The sequence below is a fragment of the Myotis yumanensis genome, unplaced genomic scaffold (genome assembly GCF_028538775.1).
Source record: "Myotis yumanensis isolate MYYU_CA2020_CCGP unplaced genomic scaffold, mMyoYum1.0.hap1 SCAF_191, whole genome shotgun sequence".
NCBI lineage: Eukaryota > Metazoa > Chordata > Mammalia > Chiroptera > Vespertilionidae > Myotis > Myotis yumanensis.
The window spans coordinates 188-15,520 of record NW_027223942.1 but is presented as its reverse complement, the minus strand read 5'-3'; the positions used below and the strand labels follow the sequence as shown (position 1 = coordinate 15,520).

General features: G+C 50.5%; 1 protein-coding gene across 1 annotated transcript; it reads right to left on the bottom strand.

The window, feature by feature from the left end:
• Positions 1-6,228: 6,228 nt before the first annotated feature.
• LOC139001223 (pseudouridylate synthase RPUSD4, mitochondrial-like) lies at positions 6,229-14,895 on the bottom strand. The gene is made up of 7 exons (XM_070402949.1): positions 14,706-14,895; positions 14,201-14,366; positions 12,469-12,670; positions 9,660-9,753; positions 9,439-9,583; positions 7,690-7,787; positions 6,229-6,887 (listed from the first exon to the last, which is right to left on the bottom strand). The coding sequence occupies exons 1-7, from the start codon at positions 14,892-14,894 to the stop codon at positions 6,669-6,671; spliced, it is 1,113 nt and encodes a 370-aa protein (XP_070259050.1). The 5' UTR covers position 14,895; the 3' UTR covers positions 6,229-6,668.
• Between the last annotated feature and the right edge of the window lie 438 nt (positions 14,896-15,333).

The following is a 15,333-nucleotide window of genomic DNA, read 5'->3' as shown; positions in this document are numbered from 1 at the left end:
GACTCCGAGCACCTGCTGCGGAGCTGCCGTGAGGGCTGGACAGTATCACAGCGTGTGCCCAGCGTGTAAGTGCTCAACACGCGGCATGGCTGTGCCCAGGGTCCTCCTCGCGAGTGGCTGCTGTGGCCACTCACCCCACGGTGGGGCCTGGTCCGGTGCTGGGCAGACAGCAAGGCCCGATGCTCAGGGCTCTTCGGGGAGGCTCTGCCTCCAACCACAGGCCAAGACTCCTGCACTGGATCCGAATATTGAGCCCCTGCACCACCTTCTCTGAGAGGCCGGTGGGACTCTACGTAAGCAGCTGAGGGTGTCAGCCCTTCTCCCAAATCAGTCACCTCGGCATAGTCAGACTCAGGGCCTGCAGTGAGCGGGGGTCTCGGACACGGCCTTGGCATGTTGCCTCATCTCAACCTTTATTAGTTTTTAAAAATATACTGTTATTGATTTCAGAGAGGAAGGGAGAGGGAGAGAGAGATAGAAACATCAATGATGAGAGAGAATCGGTTGCCTCCTGCACGTCCCCCACTAGGGACCGAGCCCACAACGCAGGCATGTGCCCTGACCAGGAATCAAGCCATGACCTCCTGGTTCATAGGTCAAGGCTCAACCACTGGGCCACGCCAGCCAGGCTCATCCCAAACAGTTACAGGTGAGGACTCTGAGGCCCAGAGATGGGGGCATGGCCGACTAGCCAGCAGCAGAATGAGCATGCAACCTTCCCTCTGTGAGAGGCTTCCCTGTGTGAGAGGCACCCCTCTGGAGATGCTTCCCTCTGAGATGCTCCCCTCTGAGATGCTCCCCTCTGTGAGGTGCTCCCCTCTGTGAGATGCTCCCCTCTAAGATGCTCCCCTCTGTGAGATGCTCCCCTCTGTGAGAGGCTCCCCTCTGTGAGGTGCTCCCCTCTGTGAGGTGCTCCCTCTGTGAGATGCTCCCCTCTGTGAGAGGCTCCCCTCTGTGAGATGCTCCCCTCTGTGAGGTGCTCCCTCTGTGAGATGCTCCCCTCTGGAGATGCTCCCCTCTGTGAGAGGCTCCCCTCTGTGAGGTGCTCCCCTCTGTGAGGTGCTCCCTCTGTGAGATGCTCCCCTCTGTGAGAGGCTCCCCTCTGTGAGATGCTCCCCTCTGTGAGGTGCTCCCTCTGTGAGATGCTCCCCTCTGGAGATGCTCCCCTCTGTGAGAGGCTCCCCTCTGTGAGGTGCTCCCCTCTGTGAGGTGCTCCCTCTGTGAGATGCTCCCCTCTGTGAGAGGCTCCCCTCTGTGAGATGCTCCCCTCTGTGAGGTGCTCCCTCTGTGAGATGCTCCCCTCTGTGAGGTGCTCCCTCTGTGAGATGCTCCCCTCTGGAGATGCTCCCCTCTGTGAGATGCTCCCCTCTGTGAGAGGCTCCCCTCTGTGAGGTGCTCCCATTCCAGGCACACACCTTGCTCTCCTTTCAGGGCCACAGTGTGATCTGGGACAGCTGCACGAGGTCACCTGGGCCACACGGGGGGGCAGTGGAGGTACCAGAAAGGCTGCAAAGAGAGCCAGGCTTGAGTCACAACCTAGTTCTGCTGCCTCACCCGATGAAAGCTCGGGCTTCCCGGCCCTCGTCTGTAACTCAAAAATGACAATTAGGAAGAATGGTCTAGTCCAGGGGTGGGCAAACTTTTTGACTCGAGGGCCACAATGGGTTCTTAAACTGGACCGGAGGGCCGGAACAAAAGCATGGATGAAGTGTTTGTGTGAACTAATATAAATTCAAAGTAAACATCATTACATAAAAGGGTACGGTCTTTTTTTTTTTTAGTTTTATTCATTTCAAATGGGCCGGATCCGGCCTGCGGGCCATAGTTTGCCCACGGCTGGTCTAGTCACAGGCTGGGATTGGGAGCTTAATGAGCTAATACACCTAAGAGGCTCGGCATGGGCAACACACGTTGACTATTGAAGCTACTGTTACCATGAAATTCCTGGAACCCCAGCGCAGGAGCGGGGAAGGGAAGGGTCAGCCTTGGGTGTGCTCAGAGGCCCTCTGTCCTGCCCTGTCTTTCCCTCTTTGGCTTTTCTTCCCTAGGTCAGAAAAGGGGGCGGGGGGGGGGGGGGGAGGGGAAATCTGGTTTATAACTCCAGAAAAAGAAAACCAAACAGGGAAACTTCTGGAAAATTCTGTAACTTTAGACAGGAAAGAGGCCAGACTCCCGGCTGGGCCAGGATGGGCTGGCAGCCTCTCAGGCCTGGCTCAAGGAGGCCCTGGTGTGCGTGTGTATGTGTGTGTGTGTATGTGTGTGTCCGTCTGTCCTCGTCCTCCATCTCCTCTCCCTCCAGCAGCGAGGCTGGAACCCCAGGCAATGCTGGGCTCCTTGCTGTCAGTCCTTGGCAGCTGCCTGTTAGCAACGAAGGCAGAGAGAGGCCCCTCCCCACACCGAGATTCCTGGTTGCACGTGGACAATTCTCCTGGCTCTCAGATCTGGGAGTTTCCTGAATGAAGTAATTACCGTACACCCCTTAGAATGAAGTCGATGGTTTGGCCCCGCGCCAGGGGCTCTGTTGTCAGCACCCCTGGTCCCCAGCCACCCCTCCAACCATGTCCCTCATTCCCCCTCCAAAGAGGTGTGTGAGCGGGTGATGGGGCCACAGTCAGCACACAGCCTGGAGTTTTGGGACAAGGGGCCGGGAGCAGCCTGGTTGGGTGGGGAGATCGGAGGCCCGAGGAAGGGCAATGACAGAAGGGAGAGGACAGGCTGGCGTCTTGGCTCCTGGAAGCCTGTGATGGGAGAGGAGATTGTCTAGGTAACCCTCCCCCTGGCCCTCACCTCCTGGGGGCCCGCTCCCCGTGCTCTGCTCCCTGAATGGGTCCAAGGTCATCACTCCTTGTTCCTGGAGGCTGCTGATGGACGGATGGGAACAGCTCCCAAGTGCTGAAAGACAGGCTAGCAGAGACTCCTCGCTCAGCGCTGGCCTCGCCTGGATCTCTGCGTGGGGGAGGCTGCCCCCCTGCTGCCCGTCCCTTCCCTGCCCCCACCCTCACAGCTCCCCAGGGCAGGCTGGGTAATTGTGTCAGGGGAGGGGGTGTGCAGCTAGCTCTGTCACTGGGGTTCAGAGGCCCACACTTGCAGTGGGAGGTGGGTGAGAGGTGAGGGCCTGAGGACGCCTAAATCCTCATCAGAAAGGCGGTGGGAGCAGCGGAGTCCAGCGGGAGGCAGGGCGAGCCTGCCCTGGGTGAACACCACCCAGGAAGGACGGAGAAGGGCAGGGCGCCAGCAGACGCACGTGTGCTGCAACTCTAATACATTGTGGCTTCCAAACTAGTCACCCTTATCTTCCCTCCATTATTTATTCTATAATATTTCGACCTGTAAATTAGTCAAAATCACAACTATCGATCAGGGCTTCTGACCAACAGATGGAATGGAAATCATTACTACACTGAGCCCAAAGAAAACCAGCCCAGAGCTAAGAACTCTTGGCATTTTAGCGAAGCTGTGGTAGTACGTGCATCTGTCCATGAGGCTTTTTGATAGTTGAGAGCAGCCTGATTTTGCGTCCACATTCCTATCATGAACGTGTAGTACTTTGACGGCTGAGTGTTTGTGAGTCACATTCTATTTCAAATCAACTCGGGTGGCGAGTCCAAACCACAATCGGGAAGCCCTACTACCTCATTCCACCAGAGAAGAGAAAACGACAAGTTTTCTACTAAAAAAGTAGGGACCGAAATTGACTTCGTTGGGGTACCCGAAGTCAGGGTCATGAGGAGGTTAGAGAGAGACAGCACAATCCTTTTGTGTAGGATACCCTATACTTGCTAAAACCTAGTCCCACTTAGAGTAGCTCCCCAAGAAAAGGGATCAAACCTAGGAGGCTGCTGCCATCTCGTGGCCAGACCAGGAACTACCGTTATTTCTTGTTTTGCTTCATTCACATTAATACTGTAATAAAACTAAAATGTGCCCTATGAAATTATTTATATTCGACCCAGCACAACCCTAAAAATGTCAGCTTGCCCTAGCTGGCTTGGCTCAGTGGATAGAGCATCAGTCTGTGGACTGAAGGGTCTCAGGTTCGATTCCGGTCAAGGGCACATGCCTGGGTTGTGGGCTCGATCCCTAGTGTGGGGCATGCAGGAGGCAGCCTATCAATTCTCTCTCATCATTGAGGTTTCTCTCTCTCTCTCTCTCCCTTCCTCTCTGAAATCAATAAAAATTAATTTTTAAAAAGTGTCAGCTTACCAAAAAATTTCATGGGGGGAAGAATAACCTTTTCAACAACTGGTGCTGGAATAGCTAGACCCACATGCAAACTTGGACCCGTTCATCATACACTGAAATGAACTTAAACTGGATGGTAGACCTAAATGTAAAGTGAAAACTAAAAAACTACTAGATAAAATATAGGAGGAAATCTCCAAGATTGTGGATTATGCAATGTTTTCTTAGGTCTGACACCAGAAACACAACCCACAAAAAGGAAAAAAACAAATTAAACTACATTAAAATTTAAAACCTTCATGTTGCAGATAATATAACCAGGAAAGTGAAAAGGCAGCCCACAGAAGGTAAGAAGATATTCGCAAGTAATATATCTGGTTAAGGGACTGGTGTTCAGAATTTTTAAAGAAATCTTACTACTTAATAATAAACAGGCAAATAATTTTAAAAAGGGGCAAAAGATTTGAGTAGGTATTTCTTCAAACAAAATAGGGCATCATGCTACATGAAATAAGTCAGAGAAAGACAAATATATCCTAGAAACTCACTTATTATATGGAATCTAACAACAAAACAAAAAGCCCGGCTAGCAGGCATGGCTCAGTGGTTGAGTGACCAGCTGTGAACCAGATCACCAGTCAGGGCACATGCCCGGGTTGCGGACTCGATCCCCAGTGTGGGGCCTGCAGGAGCAGCAGATCAATGATTCTCTCATCACTGATGTTACTATCTCTTTCTCCCTCTCCCTTCCTCTCTGAAATCAATAAAAATATATTTTAAAAGAATAAAAAAAAAAAAAAAAAAAAAAACCTAGCTCAGATAGAGAATAGATTGGTGGGTTGTAGGGGTGAGGGTTGGGCAAAATGGGTGAAAGTGTCCAAAAGTACAAACTGCCTGTTATAAAATAAGTAAGACATGGGGATATAATGAACATCATGATGATTATAATTGATAATACTGTATTTATTGCATATTTTAAAGCTGCTAAGAGAATGGATCTTATAAGTTCTCATTATGAAAAAGAACATTTGTAACTGTATGGTGATGGATGTTGACTTCCGTGGCGGTCATTTCACAACATAGACAAATAGTCAATTATTATGTTGTACACCTGCAACTAATACAATGTTTTATGTCAATTATTCCTCAATGTAATAAAAACGTAATGAGAAAGCACTTCACACCCACCAAGATGGCTATAATCAGAAAGATGGGTGATAACAAGTGTTGATGATAAACCTAACCGTGATGCATTGTTGCTGGTAAGGAAAATAGTGCAACTGCTTTGGAAAAATCTGGAATTCTAAAAAGTGTTAAGCAGACTAAGAGTTACCATATGGCCCAGCAATTGCACTCCTAGGAGTGTACTCAAGAGAAATGAAAACATGCATCTACGTAAAAATTTATATACGGCCCAGCCGGCGTGGCTCAGTGGTTGAGCGTCAACCCATGAACTAGGAGGTCACAGTTTGATTCCCAGTCAGGGCACATGCCCGGGTTGCGGGCTCGATCCCCAGTGTGGGGCATGCAGGAGGCAGCTCATTAATGTTCCTCTCTCATCAATTATGTTTCTCTCTCTTTCTCTCTGAAATCAATAAAAATATATTTTTAAATTGCTTTAGTTAGCAACATATGGGGAGATTTCACATAAACATCTGGATTTCCTGATTCTGAAAATAATTTTAACAGCTGTTCCCACACAGCCACACCCAGACGGAGCCATCAAATGCCCTCTTCAGACAGCGTGTGTGCCCTCGCCACGTGTACACCTGCCCACGCCACTCCTTCCTGTTATCTGCCTGCATTTCTATCCGCTTTCCTGCTGTCACGCACCCCTCCCAGGCCCCACGACCACTGGTGAAGCACGGCTCACAGGCTGGGGCTGGAGGGAATCCCTGAATTGTGTGTCTACAAAACCTGAGATGGAAAACGAAGCAGAAGGGCTTGCTCATGGTCCCACAGCTCCACAAAGACAGTGACGGGCTGCTTCTGAATTTCTCGGTCCGTTAGTACCAACCACGCGCTTTCCAACTACAGGAGCCTTCCTGGTGGACCAAGAGCTTTATTGTTGGGTGAAAAGTGCCTGCTCACAGGTTCTGTGCTGCAGTTCTCCGTTTCCAATTACTGACCCCACCTGCCTGGTCCTGGGCTCTCTTCCATTTTGGCAAGATGACCCCGAGGCAGGGAGACTTCCCACAGGCTTTCCCAGAATGTGGCCCAATATCAGAAAATACACTTCAGTTTCCAGTAAAAGCTGTGAGCAGCTGGGGTCCTTCAACTCCTCACTTGGCTCTTCTGGAGTCTGTCCCACGGGAGAAGTTAGCCACATCCATTCAACAAAGGGAAGAATTCAGGGCCAGTGCACACTGTCCAGCCGTCTCCCCGGAGCTCCCAGGGGCCCAGGAGTCTCCCCTGAGCTCCCAGGGACCCAGGTGTCTCCCCGGAGCTCCCAGGGGCCCGGCCGTCTCCCCGGAGCTCCCAGAGGCTCAGCTTTGTTGCTTGTCTGGATCCTGACTCGGCAGCTCTAAGCCCAGGCGGCTCACAGAGCGTACAAAGTAGCGAGGGAGCCTGCAGACCAGGCTGAGCTCCTCGTTCCTGGACCCCAGGGCAGGCAGGACGAGCTGGCGGGCATGCAGGTGCAGAGGGAGGTGGCGGGCCTTCGACTGTGGCAGCCCCAGCTTCCGCAGAGTGCCGGCAGACAGCTTCTGCACAAAGAACAGAGGCCTTGTGAGAGCGGCGCCAGCAACAGTGCACCCTTGAGCAAATGCAGGTCAGAAGCCTGGCATTGGAGGCCTGGACAGGAGCACCCCCGGGAGAGGCAGCATGGCAGCCTGCCGCACAAGCACCAACAGGAAGGGCTGGGGACCCAGGTAGAAGCACCCCGCCACAGCAGGGAGGCCCAAATGGCCAGTTCTCTGCCCTCCACGGAATGGGCTGGGCACCAGGACAAGAAGCTCTCAGCATGCTCTTCAGCAGCATGAAAGGTGACTATGAGCCTTCAGAGAGCCTCGTATCCCCACAGCCTCCTAACAAAACAGGAGTCCTGCCCGGCCAGCGTGCCTCAGTGGTTGAGCGTCGACCTATGAACCAAGAGGTCACGGTTCGATTCCCGGTTGGGGCATATGACCAGGTTGCAAGCTTGATCTCCGGTGTGGGGCGTGGGGGAGACAGCCAATCAATGATTCTCTCTCCTCGTTGATGTTTCTATCTCTCTCTCCCTCTTCCTTTCTCTGAAACCATTAAAAAAAAAAATATATATATATATATATATATATATATTTTAAAAAACCCAAAATCTGAGACAAATCACGCAGCAGAAAGGTTTGCTGAAGCCCTGAGGGGCATGAGGGCAGCAGCGGGCTGCTCCTGTTCTCCCTACGCTGGTAACTGGTGCTGCTGCGTCTGGCGCCCCTCGGTACGTCCTGCCGTGACTCACTAGGGGTTTCGCACGGGGAGGCCCAAGTTCTGCCCCATAGTCGGCTACAATTCGGGTCAGACCCATGTTACCTGGGGGGCCAACTTATTCCAGTCCGAGTACTTGTGATCGCCAAGGATTGGGCAATCCAATCCAAAAGACAGGTGAACGCGAAGCTGATGTTTTACTCCTTTAAGAAAAAGAGAGAGAGACTTGTGAGTGGCGACAGAAACAGCGCCCCTGGCAGCATCTGCTTCTAATCCATTAACTCAAAGCACAGTAAGCTGGCAAAGCCCCAACTACATTCAAGTATAAAGAACAGTATAACAACCTATAAGCTATTAGGAAGTAAACATTATAAATACTGTTACACCCCCTGTTTCCCCTCCCCCTCACTGTCCCCTTTCCGCCACAGACAGCCATTAGCATCAACTTGGTGTCTATCTCTGCCATGCTGGGTTTTCAAAAAATAATTTTATTATATAACACAATAGTATTGTCTTACTTTTTTTTTATTGTGGCAAAATATATATAACATAAAAGTTACCATCTGAACACGTTTAAGTGTACAGCTTAGTGGCCATAAGTATATTCACACTGTTGTACAACCAGTACTACCATCCATCTCAGAAATTTTGCATCGTCCTGAACTGCAACTGTACCCATTAAACACTAGCTCCCCATCTCCTCCTCCCTCCAGCCCCTGGAACCATCATGCCTCTATTAGGTTGACTACTCTAAGTATCTCATATCACTGGAATCTATATATGTAAGAGCCTAAGCAACCGTTACGACTGGTCGATCAATCACTATGATGCGCACTGACCACCAGGGGACAGACGCTCAATGCAGGAGCTGCCCCCTGGTGATCAGTGCGCTCCCATAGCCAACCTCCTGCAGCCAGACAACCTCCTGCAGCCAGACAACCTCCCACGGTGTCCCCTCCCCCGCTGGCTGCCCCAATGGGGACTGGGAGAATCGGCCCCAATCAGCCCTAATTGCCAGCCAGACTGAGGGACCCCACCCATGCACGAATTCGTGCACCAGGCCTCTACTCATACAATATTTGTCCTTTTGTGCCTGGCTTATTTCACTCAGCATATTGCCCTCAAGGTCCCTCCTTATCGCAGCACGTATCAGCATTTTCTTCCTTTTTAGGGCTGTATAATATTCCACTGTGTGGATATACCACATTGTTCATCCATTCATCTGTCAGTGGACATCTGGGATGCTTTCATTTTGGCTACTGTGAATAGTGCTGCTAGGAACATTGGTGTGCAAGCATCTTTTTGAATCCCTGCTTTCAATTCTTTTGGATGTATACCCAGGGGTAGAATTGCTGGATCACATGGTAATTCTATGCTTAATTTTTTTGAGGAACCACTTGGCACTATTTTAAATAAGTGTAAACAAACTATTTATATCTCATTGCTACCTACTGTTGCTGCTTTTTGTTGTTGTTGTTGTTTTTTTAATATATATTTTTATTGATTTCCGAGAGGAAGGGAGAGGAAGAGATAGAAACATCATTGATGAGAGAAAATCACTGATCGGCTGCCTCCTGCACTGGAGATTGAGCCCACAACACAGGTTTGTGCCTTGACCGGGAATCGAACCCTGATCTTCTGGTTCATAGGTCGATGCTCAACCACTGAGCCATGCTGGCCAGACAGCTACCTACTGTTTTTAACTATTATCTCTCCTGGAGCTGCCAGCCTCTCCAACAAGTCAGCTGCAATTCCACCCCCACAATACCAGCTGCTCAGAAGGGCAGAGCCCAGCAGCCCTGGGAACCCTGCAGGACAGCGGCACCTCCCACCGTGGAGTGGCAGCACCCTCACCAGTAACAGGATGGAGCTCCAACAGGGCGGAGGAGACGGTGCTGCTCAGCACCTGGTACTGCGTCACAGCCACATGCGCGCTCCGGCTGGTCCGCATTCTCACCATCTTCCCATTGTCCATGCGGTAGCTTGGGGACAGCGTCATCTGAAGCCAAAGAAATCCAGATGTGATGTCAACGGACAAGCAGAAAACCTGTCCTCCCGGGAGGCGGCTCACCCACCTTGTGGTGCTGCTGCTGCCCTTGCACCTCCTTCTCCACGATGGGGATATCCACGACGCCTGCTGAGGGCACGGGGACGCGCACGGTGATGGCCCTGGGGGGACACAAGAGTGAGCGAGGCATTCCTTGGATTTGGCTGCTTGGGGGTCTGCACAGCGGACCTGCTGTGGTCCGTGCCTAAGATCTGAGGGGCCCAAACCATCTCTTGGTAGAGGGCTTGGCCTGAGAGCTTGATACTCTTCTTACAGCATAGCTCTTTTACTCCTCAAGGAACGTATGTTCATTGTAGAATATATGGGGAGGGGAAACAGAAAAATATTATACCGATAACATGATCTTTCATGCCAGCCTTTAAAAACGAGTATGCACAGTTTAAAGTAAAATTAGTGTGGTTTTCGTATCCTCTTTTCTTTGTGTAAATAATAAAAGGTGGTAAGTTCTGATTGCATATGAAACAAATAAATGAGCTGAGTGAAAACCTCGCAGGCCCATTCCTGCCCGCTTTTGCCAGGCAGATAAGACAGGGAGGAACTGTGCGCAAAGAAGTCCCGGAAACCACAGCCACACTCAGTAAGTCCTCCTGATCAGTCTGTCGGAGGCCTCTCCCTGCCACGTCACGGTCACAGTCCGACAGAGGGCTATTTAATCTGTCCTGACGCTCAAGCCTCTTCCGGGTCAATCACAGGAGTCCCCTGGTTCTAGGTGGTCTACCCCAGAGTCACTGACCAAGGGGGCAAAGCCCACTCAGACACATTTCACATCCTGGACGCCCACTTCAGGCTGACAGCCATCGGGGCGGCTGTGACACGTCATCCTACTTAAGCCTGAGTTGTAACTACTAGAGCATCCTTCCTGGTGACCTAACATCACTGCTCAAAAACGCCGTCGGTGAGTATTCCCTGAATGTGAACAGGCCCTGATTCAGACAGATACTAATTCTATGCAGAGGAACAAGACAGAAGTCCCTGCTCCCAAGGAATTCACAGTCTAGTAAGAAGAGTCAAACAAGTAGTTATAATATAACAAGTTGCTACTGGCAAAAGCTAGCCAATGGTTCCTCCTATGTTCTACTTGCAACTTCTACTCCCTGCACCTTCTGGCCTACCTTCCCAGCTCTATCTACCACCACTCATCACCCGACTGGACTGTATGCCTCACTCCTTTGTGCCTGCCATTCCCACAATCTACAACACCTTTCTTCACCTTGTCGATCAAATCCTATTCATTCATCAAGACCCAATTAATTGATTTCAACTCTTCTGTGAAGCCTATTACTGAGAATGGTTACCCATTCTGAACTTTCATGGACGATTTTCACAAGTAACATAGCAATTTTTTATAGACTTATATTTTGATTACTTGCATACATAATAGTCTTGGTTTTCCATCTTTCAGCTTTTCCTATGAACTCGGTACTGTGTTAAACACTTCACATGCATTACCTCACCCAAAAAGAATACTTACAAATCAAGTAGAAAATAATAAACAACCCAACAGAAAGTAAGCAAAAGAAATAAGTCTGTTTACAGAAAGGGAAACTCAAAATAGACAATAAACACAAAAGATAGTCAACAGACAATAGGGTGGTGAAGGCCTGGGGTGGGGTAGGGGCTGGGTGGACAGGGTCCAAGAGGGAGAAAATGGGGGGTTTCTGTAATACTGCCAACAATAAAAAAAAGTACACAGGCAAACTGAAAATGAAACATCCTTTAAAAAAAATTTTTGTTTTTTACCCATCTGACTGGTAATCCTTTTAAAAACGCTTTGGTCAGACATGAGAGGAGGTGAACACTCACCCCTGGGGGAGAGAGTGGAAACTGACAAACCCATTTTGGAGAGCAATTTGGATAGTTAAGTATTCAAATTTTAAACTGTATGTACCTTCCACTCAGCAATTCCATTTCTAGGAATTTGTCCTGAAGATATACTCACATATTCTCCGCAAAAGGTCTGAAAAGTGGGACATTACCTAAACATCTGCAATGAGGGAATGATGGTATGTCCACACCATGGAATACGATAGAGCCATAGAGGAGCCAGGTCTAAAAGCACAGAACGCTCTCCGAGATACACTGTCCCAGTGAGAAGGGCGGGATGCAAGCAATGCGAAATGCGCTGCCACACAGTAACACGCTTCTCCATGCCCCGTGAACTCGGGAAGTCCATTCAGGACTCTAGCAAGAGAGACTGTCTCTGGAAAAGGAAACCGAGTAGATGGGGGACAGGAGTAGCTTTCATTTTTGCTCCTGTATCTTTCTTCTATTAAAAGCTGAGGGAACCCTGTATGCACTAACATGGAAGGATCCCCAAGTCACAGAGTTAAGTGGGAAAAGGAAGTACAATGTACGTCGTACAATGTGATATACACATGCACACATACGTGTGTGTGTGTGTGTGTGTGTGTGTAGATACACATACATACATACTGTATATACTACACACACATACATAAATATGTTGACACAGGATGGGAGGAATAAAAAGCAAACTGCCCCAAGGGAAAGGACAGAAATGACAGAGTGGATGGATTCTCCAGGAGTTCTTTGCTTTATTTTTGTCATTTGACTATTTGACAGCAGAAATCATGTATTACTTGTATAAATTAATTTCCAATGGTCTTCACGTATAGCCATTATTAGGAGCGACTACTCTATCAGAGCACTAAGTCTGCTTCCTACACCTTTCCAATGCCTACAGGTCCTAGCACACTGCCTCCTCTTAACAGGAGTGGCCGCTGTACGAATGCACACATAGAAGAAAGGGATGCCTTCACGTCTACCGCCTCTACCGCTATCAGCGGGCTCCATACCAGTACTTCTTCACCACCTGACGGGTTCTAAACAGCTCTTGGACCTGGTGTGCCACCTCCTTGTTCCGAGCCAACACCATGACGCCTGTAGTTTCCTTGTCCAGCCGGTGGCACAGATGCAGGGGCTCTGCCTTGTGGCCATGAAGCACCTTTGCCAGGATAGGGAGGACATCACTGATGCAGAGCTGGACCCCAGGGCCACCTACGATGGGAAAAGACAGAGGTTTGAGTGGCCAGGAAAAGACCCCACCAAAGAACTCTGCTTGGGAAAGAAAGCCCTTACTGGATTAACTGTCAACTCTTCCCAGGGCCTTATCCAGGGACTCCCAACATCCTTATGCCAAGGAACTTGCTAGAAAGGGACCTCAGGCCCCCAGCCCAGACTATCCATCAACATCTGCATTTTAACAAGATGTCCAGCCCTAGCTGGTTTGGCTCAGTGGACAGACTGTTGGCCTGCAGACTGAAGGGTCCCAGGTTTGATTCCGATCAAGGGCACATGCCTGCGTTTCGACTTGGTCCCCAGTGGGAGGCCTGCAGGAGGCAACCAATCGATGACTCTCTCATCATTGATGTTTCTATGTCTCTCTCCCCCTCCCTTCCTCTCTGAAATCAATACAAAATATAATTCTTTAAAAAATAAAAGATGTCCAAGTAACTCATATGCATATTAAACTTTGAGAAGTACTATCCTAGAGCATGGATAGGGCTTTCTCCGCAGATAAAATATTCTTTAATCCTCTTATGTACTATACATGCACTCACACTAAAATTGGCAACTAAAACGAGGAGGCCTGATCTTTTACTATATAAACAAAGGCTGGAGAATTTGCTAAGTTGAGTGAGAATGTAAGATCCTGAGGCCCTCCTGAAGCATCACAGGAGAGCTGAGAGTTGCTGGGATGAGACATTCTTAGGTCCCACTCTATGTTCTCTCCTAACTACCATGAGCTTGGACAGGTTGCTTAATCTTTCTAACTTTCAGTCTTCTCATCTATAAAATGTAAATGTCCGTATTATGATCTCATGGGAGTTGAGAAGACAAGAAACTACCGTGAAAGTCAACAGAGAAAAAAATCCACACGAAGCACTTGGCAAGGTTTACTTCCTTCCCTTTATGTACAACCTTCTCCATACCTTCCAAAAAGCATTCTTCTTCCAACTAAAAGATGCCGCCCCCCTCCCCCCACAAGCGCATTCTTTTTCCATCTTTCCTGATTCACTCCAGCTGTCTGACACATTCAACATTTAGTCAAAAGCATTTGCGTGTCCATGAAGTTCTAGGTCCCCTGGGGTTTGGTTTTGTTGGTATTCTCTCTCTCTTTCTCTCTCTCTCTCTCTCTCTGTTTTGTTGGTATTCTCTCTCTCTCTCTCTCTCTTTCTCACACACACACACCAAATAATTTTTTTATATGTTATTTCCTATCACCCAGTTTTGCTGGAAAATAACCTGAAGACAAGAATCACACAGCCTTTATATTCTTCTACACAATCCCTGTGGAGGTCTGCACAGGGATTCCACAAATCACTGCTGACTGCCAGATGTTTGGAAGCTGTCTTATTGATCTGTTTCCTCAATAGTGCCTTATATATGGTAGGGCAGTACTCCACGAACATTTGAATTATTTTGAATGCAAGGCTGCTGCGAGCCCCCGAAGTGACGTCTGAGTGTTGCCCCTAATTGAAGCAGAGAGCAGCAGCAGCCTCCCTCCCTTTCCCACGTGGTCCTTACCATGCACAGGGAGACCATAGGGCTTATTGATGACCACGAGGTCCTTGTCCTGGTGGACAATCCCTCGGCTCAGGGCCTTAGCGAGCACGTTGGGGTGGACTCGTTGCAGCTGCTGCGTGAACCGCACTAGTTCGTGCACCCTCCGCTGGACAGGGTTTTTGAGCTCCTACGGGGTGAGAGAAAGCGATGGGAAATGCCTGATGGGGAAGACCTTCAAGAAGCCTGGGTGGGCATCTGGGCAGGGAGGGCATCCCTGAACCTTTGCAGTAAGACTCGCGCCTTCCCCCAGTAAATTGAGAGCGGGGATGCTTAGCGCCGAGCCCGCGGGAGCCAAAGACCAGCCCACAGGAAGGCACCGCACGCTGCGGACCTCTCCCGCCGCTTTCTCCCCCTTCTCCACCACCGACCAGGTCCTTTCCTTGCATTCTCTCAGAGGACCCTCGCCCACCTGGGGAACCAGAGCGCACTGCCTCTTGGGAATTGTAGTCTTTCCCTCCGGACTCACCGGCTCCTTCTTCGCCTTTTGTTCCTGTTTCTGGGCTCGGAGCTTCTCTGCTAACCGTTGGGCGTCCAGGGGCTTAGAGGCAGCAGCGGCGGTACAAAATGGCTTTGGGACGAGACAGAGGAGACTGCCCCCACCCCGCCCGGAACCCCGAACCCGGAGGCGCAGCACGCCCCAGCTGGGCGCCGCCATCTTGCCGAGGAGGGCGGGGCGAGTCGAGACCCCCTTGACTAGGGAGGCGGGCTGCGCGGGTCACGTGGGGCGGAGGGGGCGGGGAAACCTGGGCCGAGTCACGTGAGCGTGCACGCCGAGCGCTCCTGCGCCGGCCGTTAACTGCAGTTAGAGCAGCCGGCGCTGGGAGAGGAGGACGCGGTGAGTACGCGGGGCAGCCCGGCCGGGGCTGGGCAATGCCGGCTCCCCGAGCGTTCGCTTCGCGTCGCAGGATCTTTGTCTCGGAGAGCACTGCCCCGGGAGGCCGTTTCTCCCCGCGGGAGGCGATACCACGCCAGACCCTGTCCGCCTCCGCGGAGCGATGCTCCCAGACGCTCTCCCCGGAGCCTCCCGAGGCGCCGGCTCGTCCGTCCTGGCAACGGCGTCCGCGGGGCTTGGCGGGGCTCCGGGGGCGCGTCCT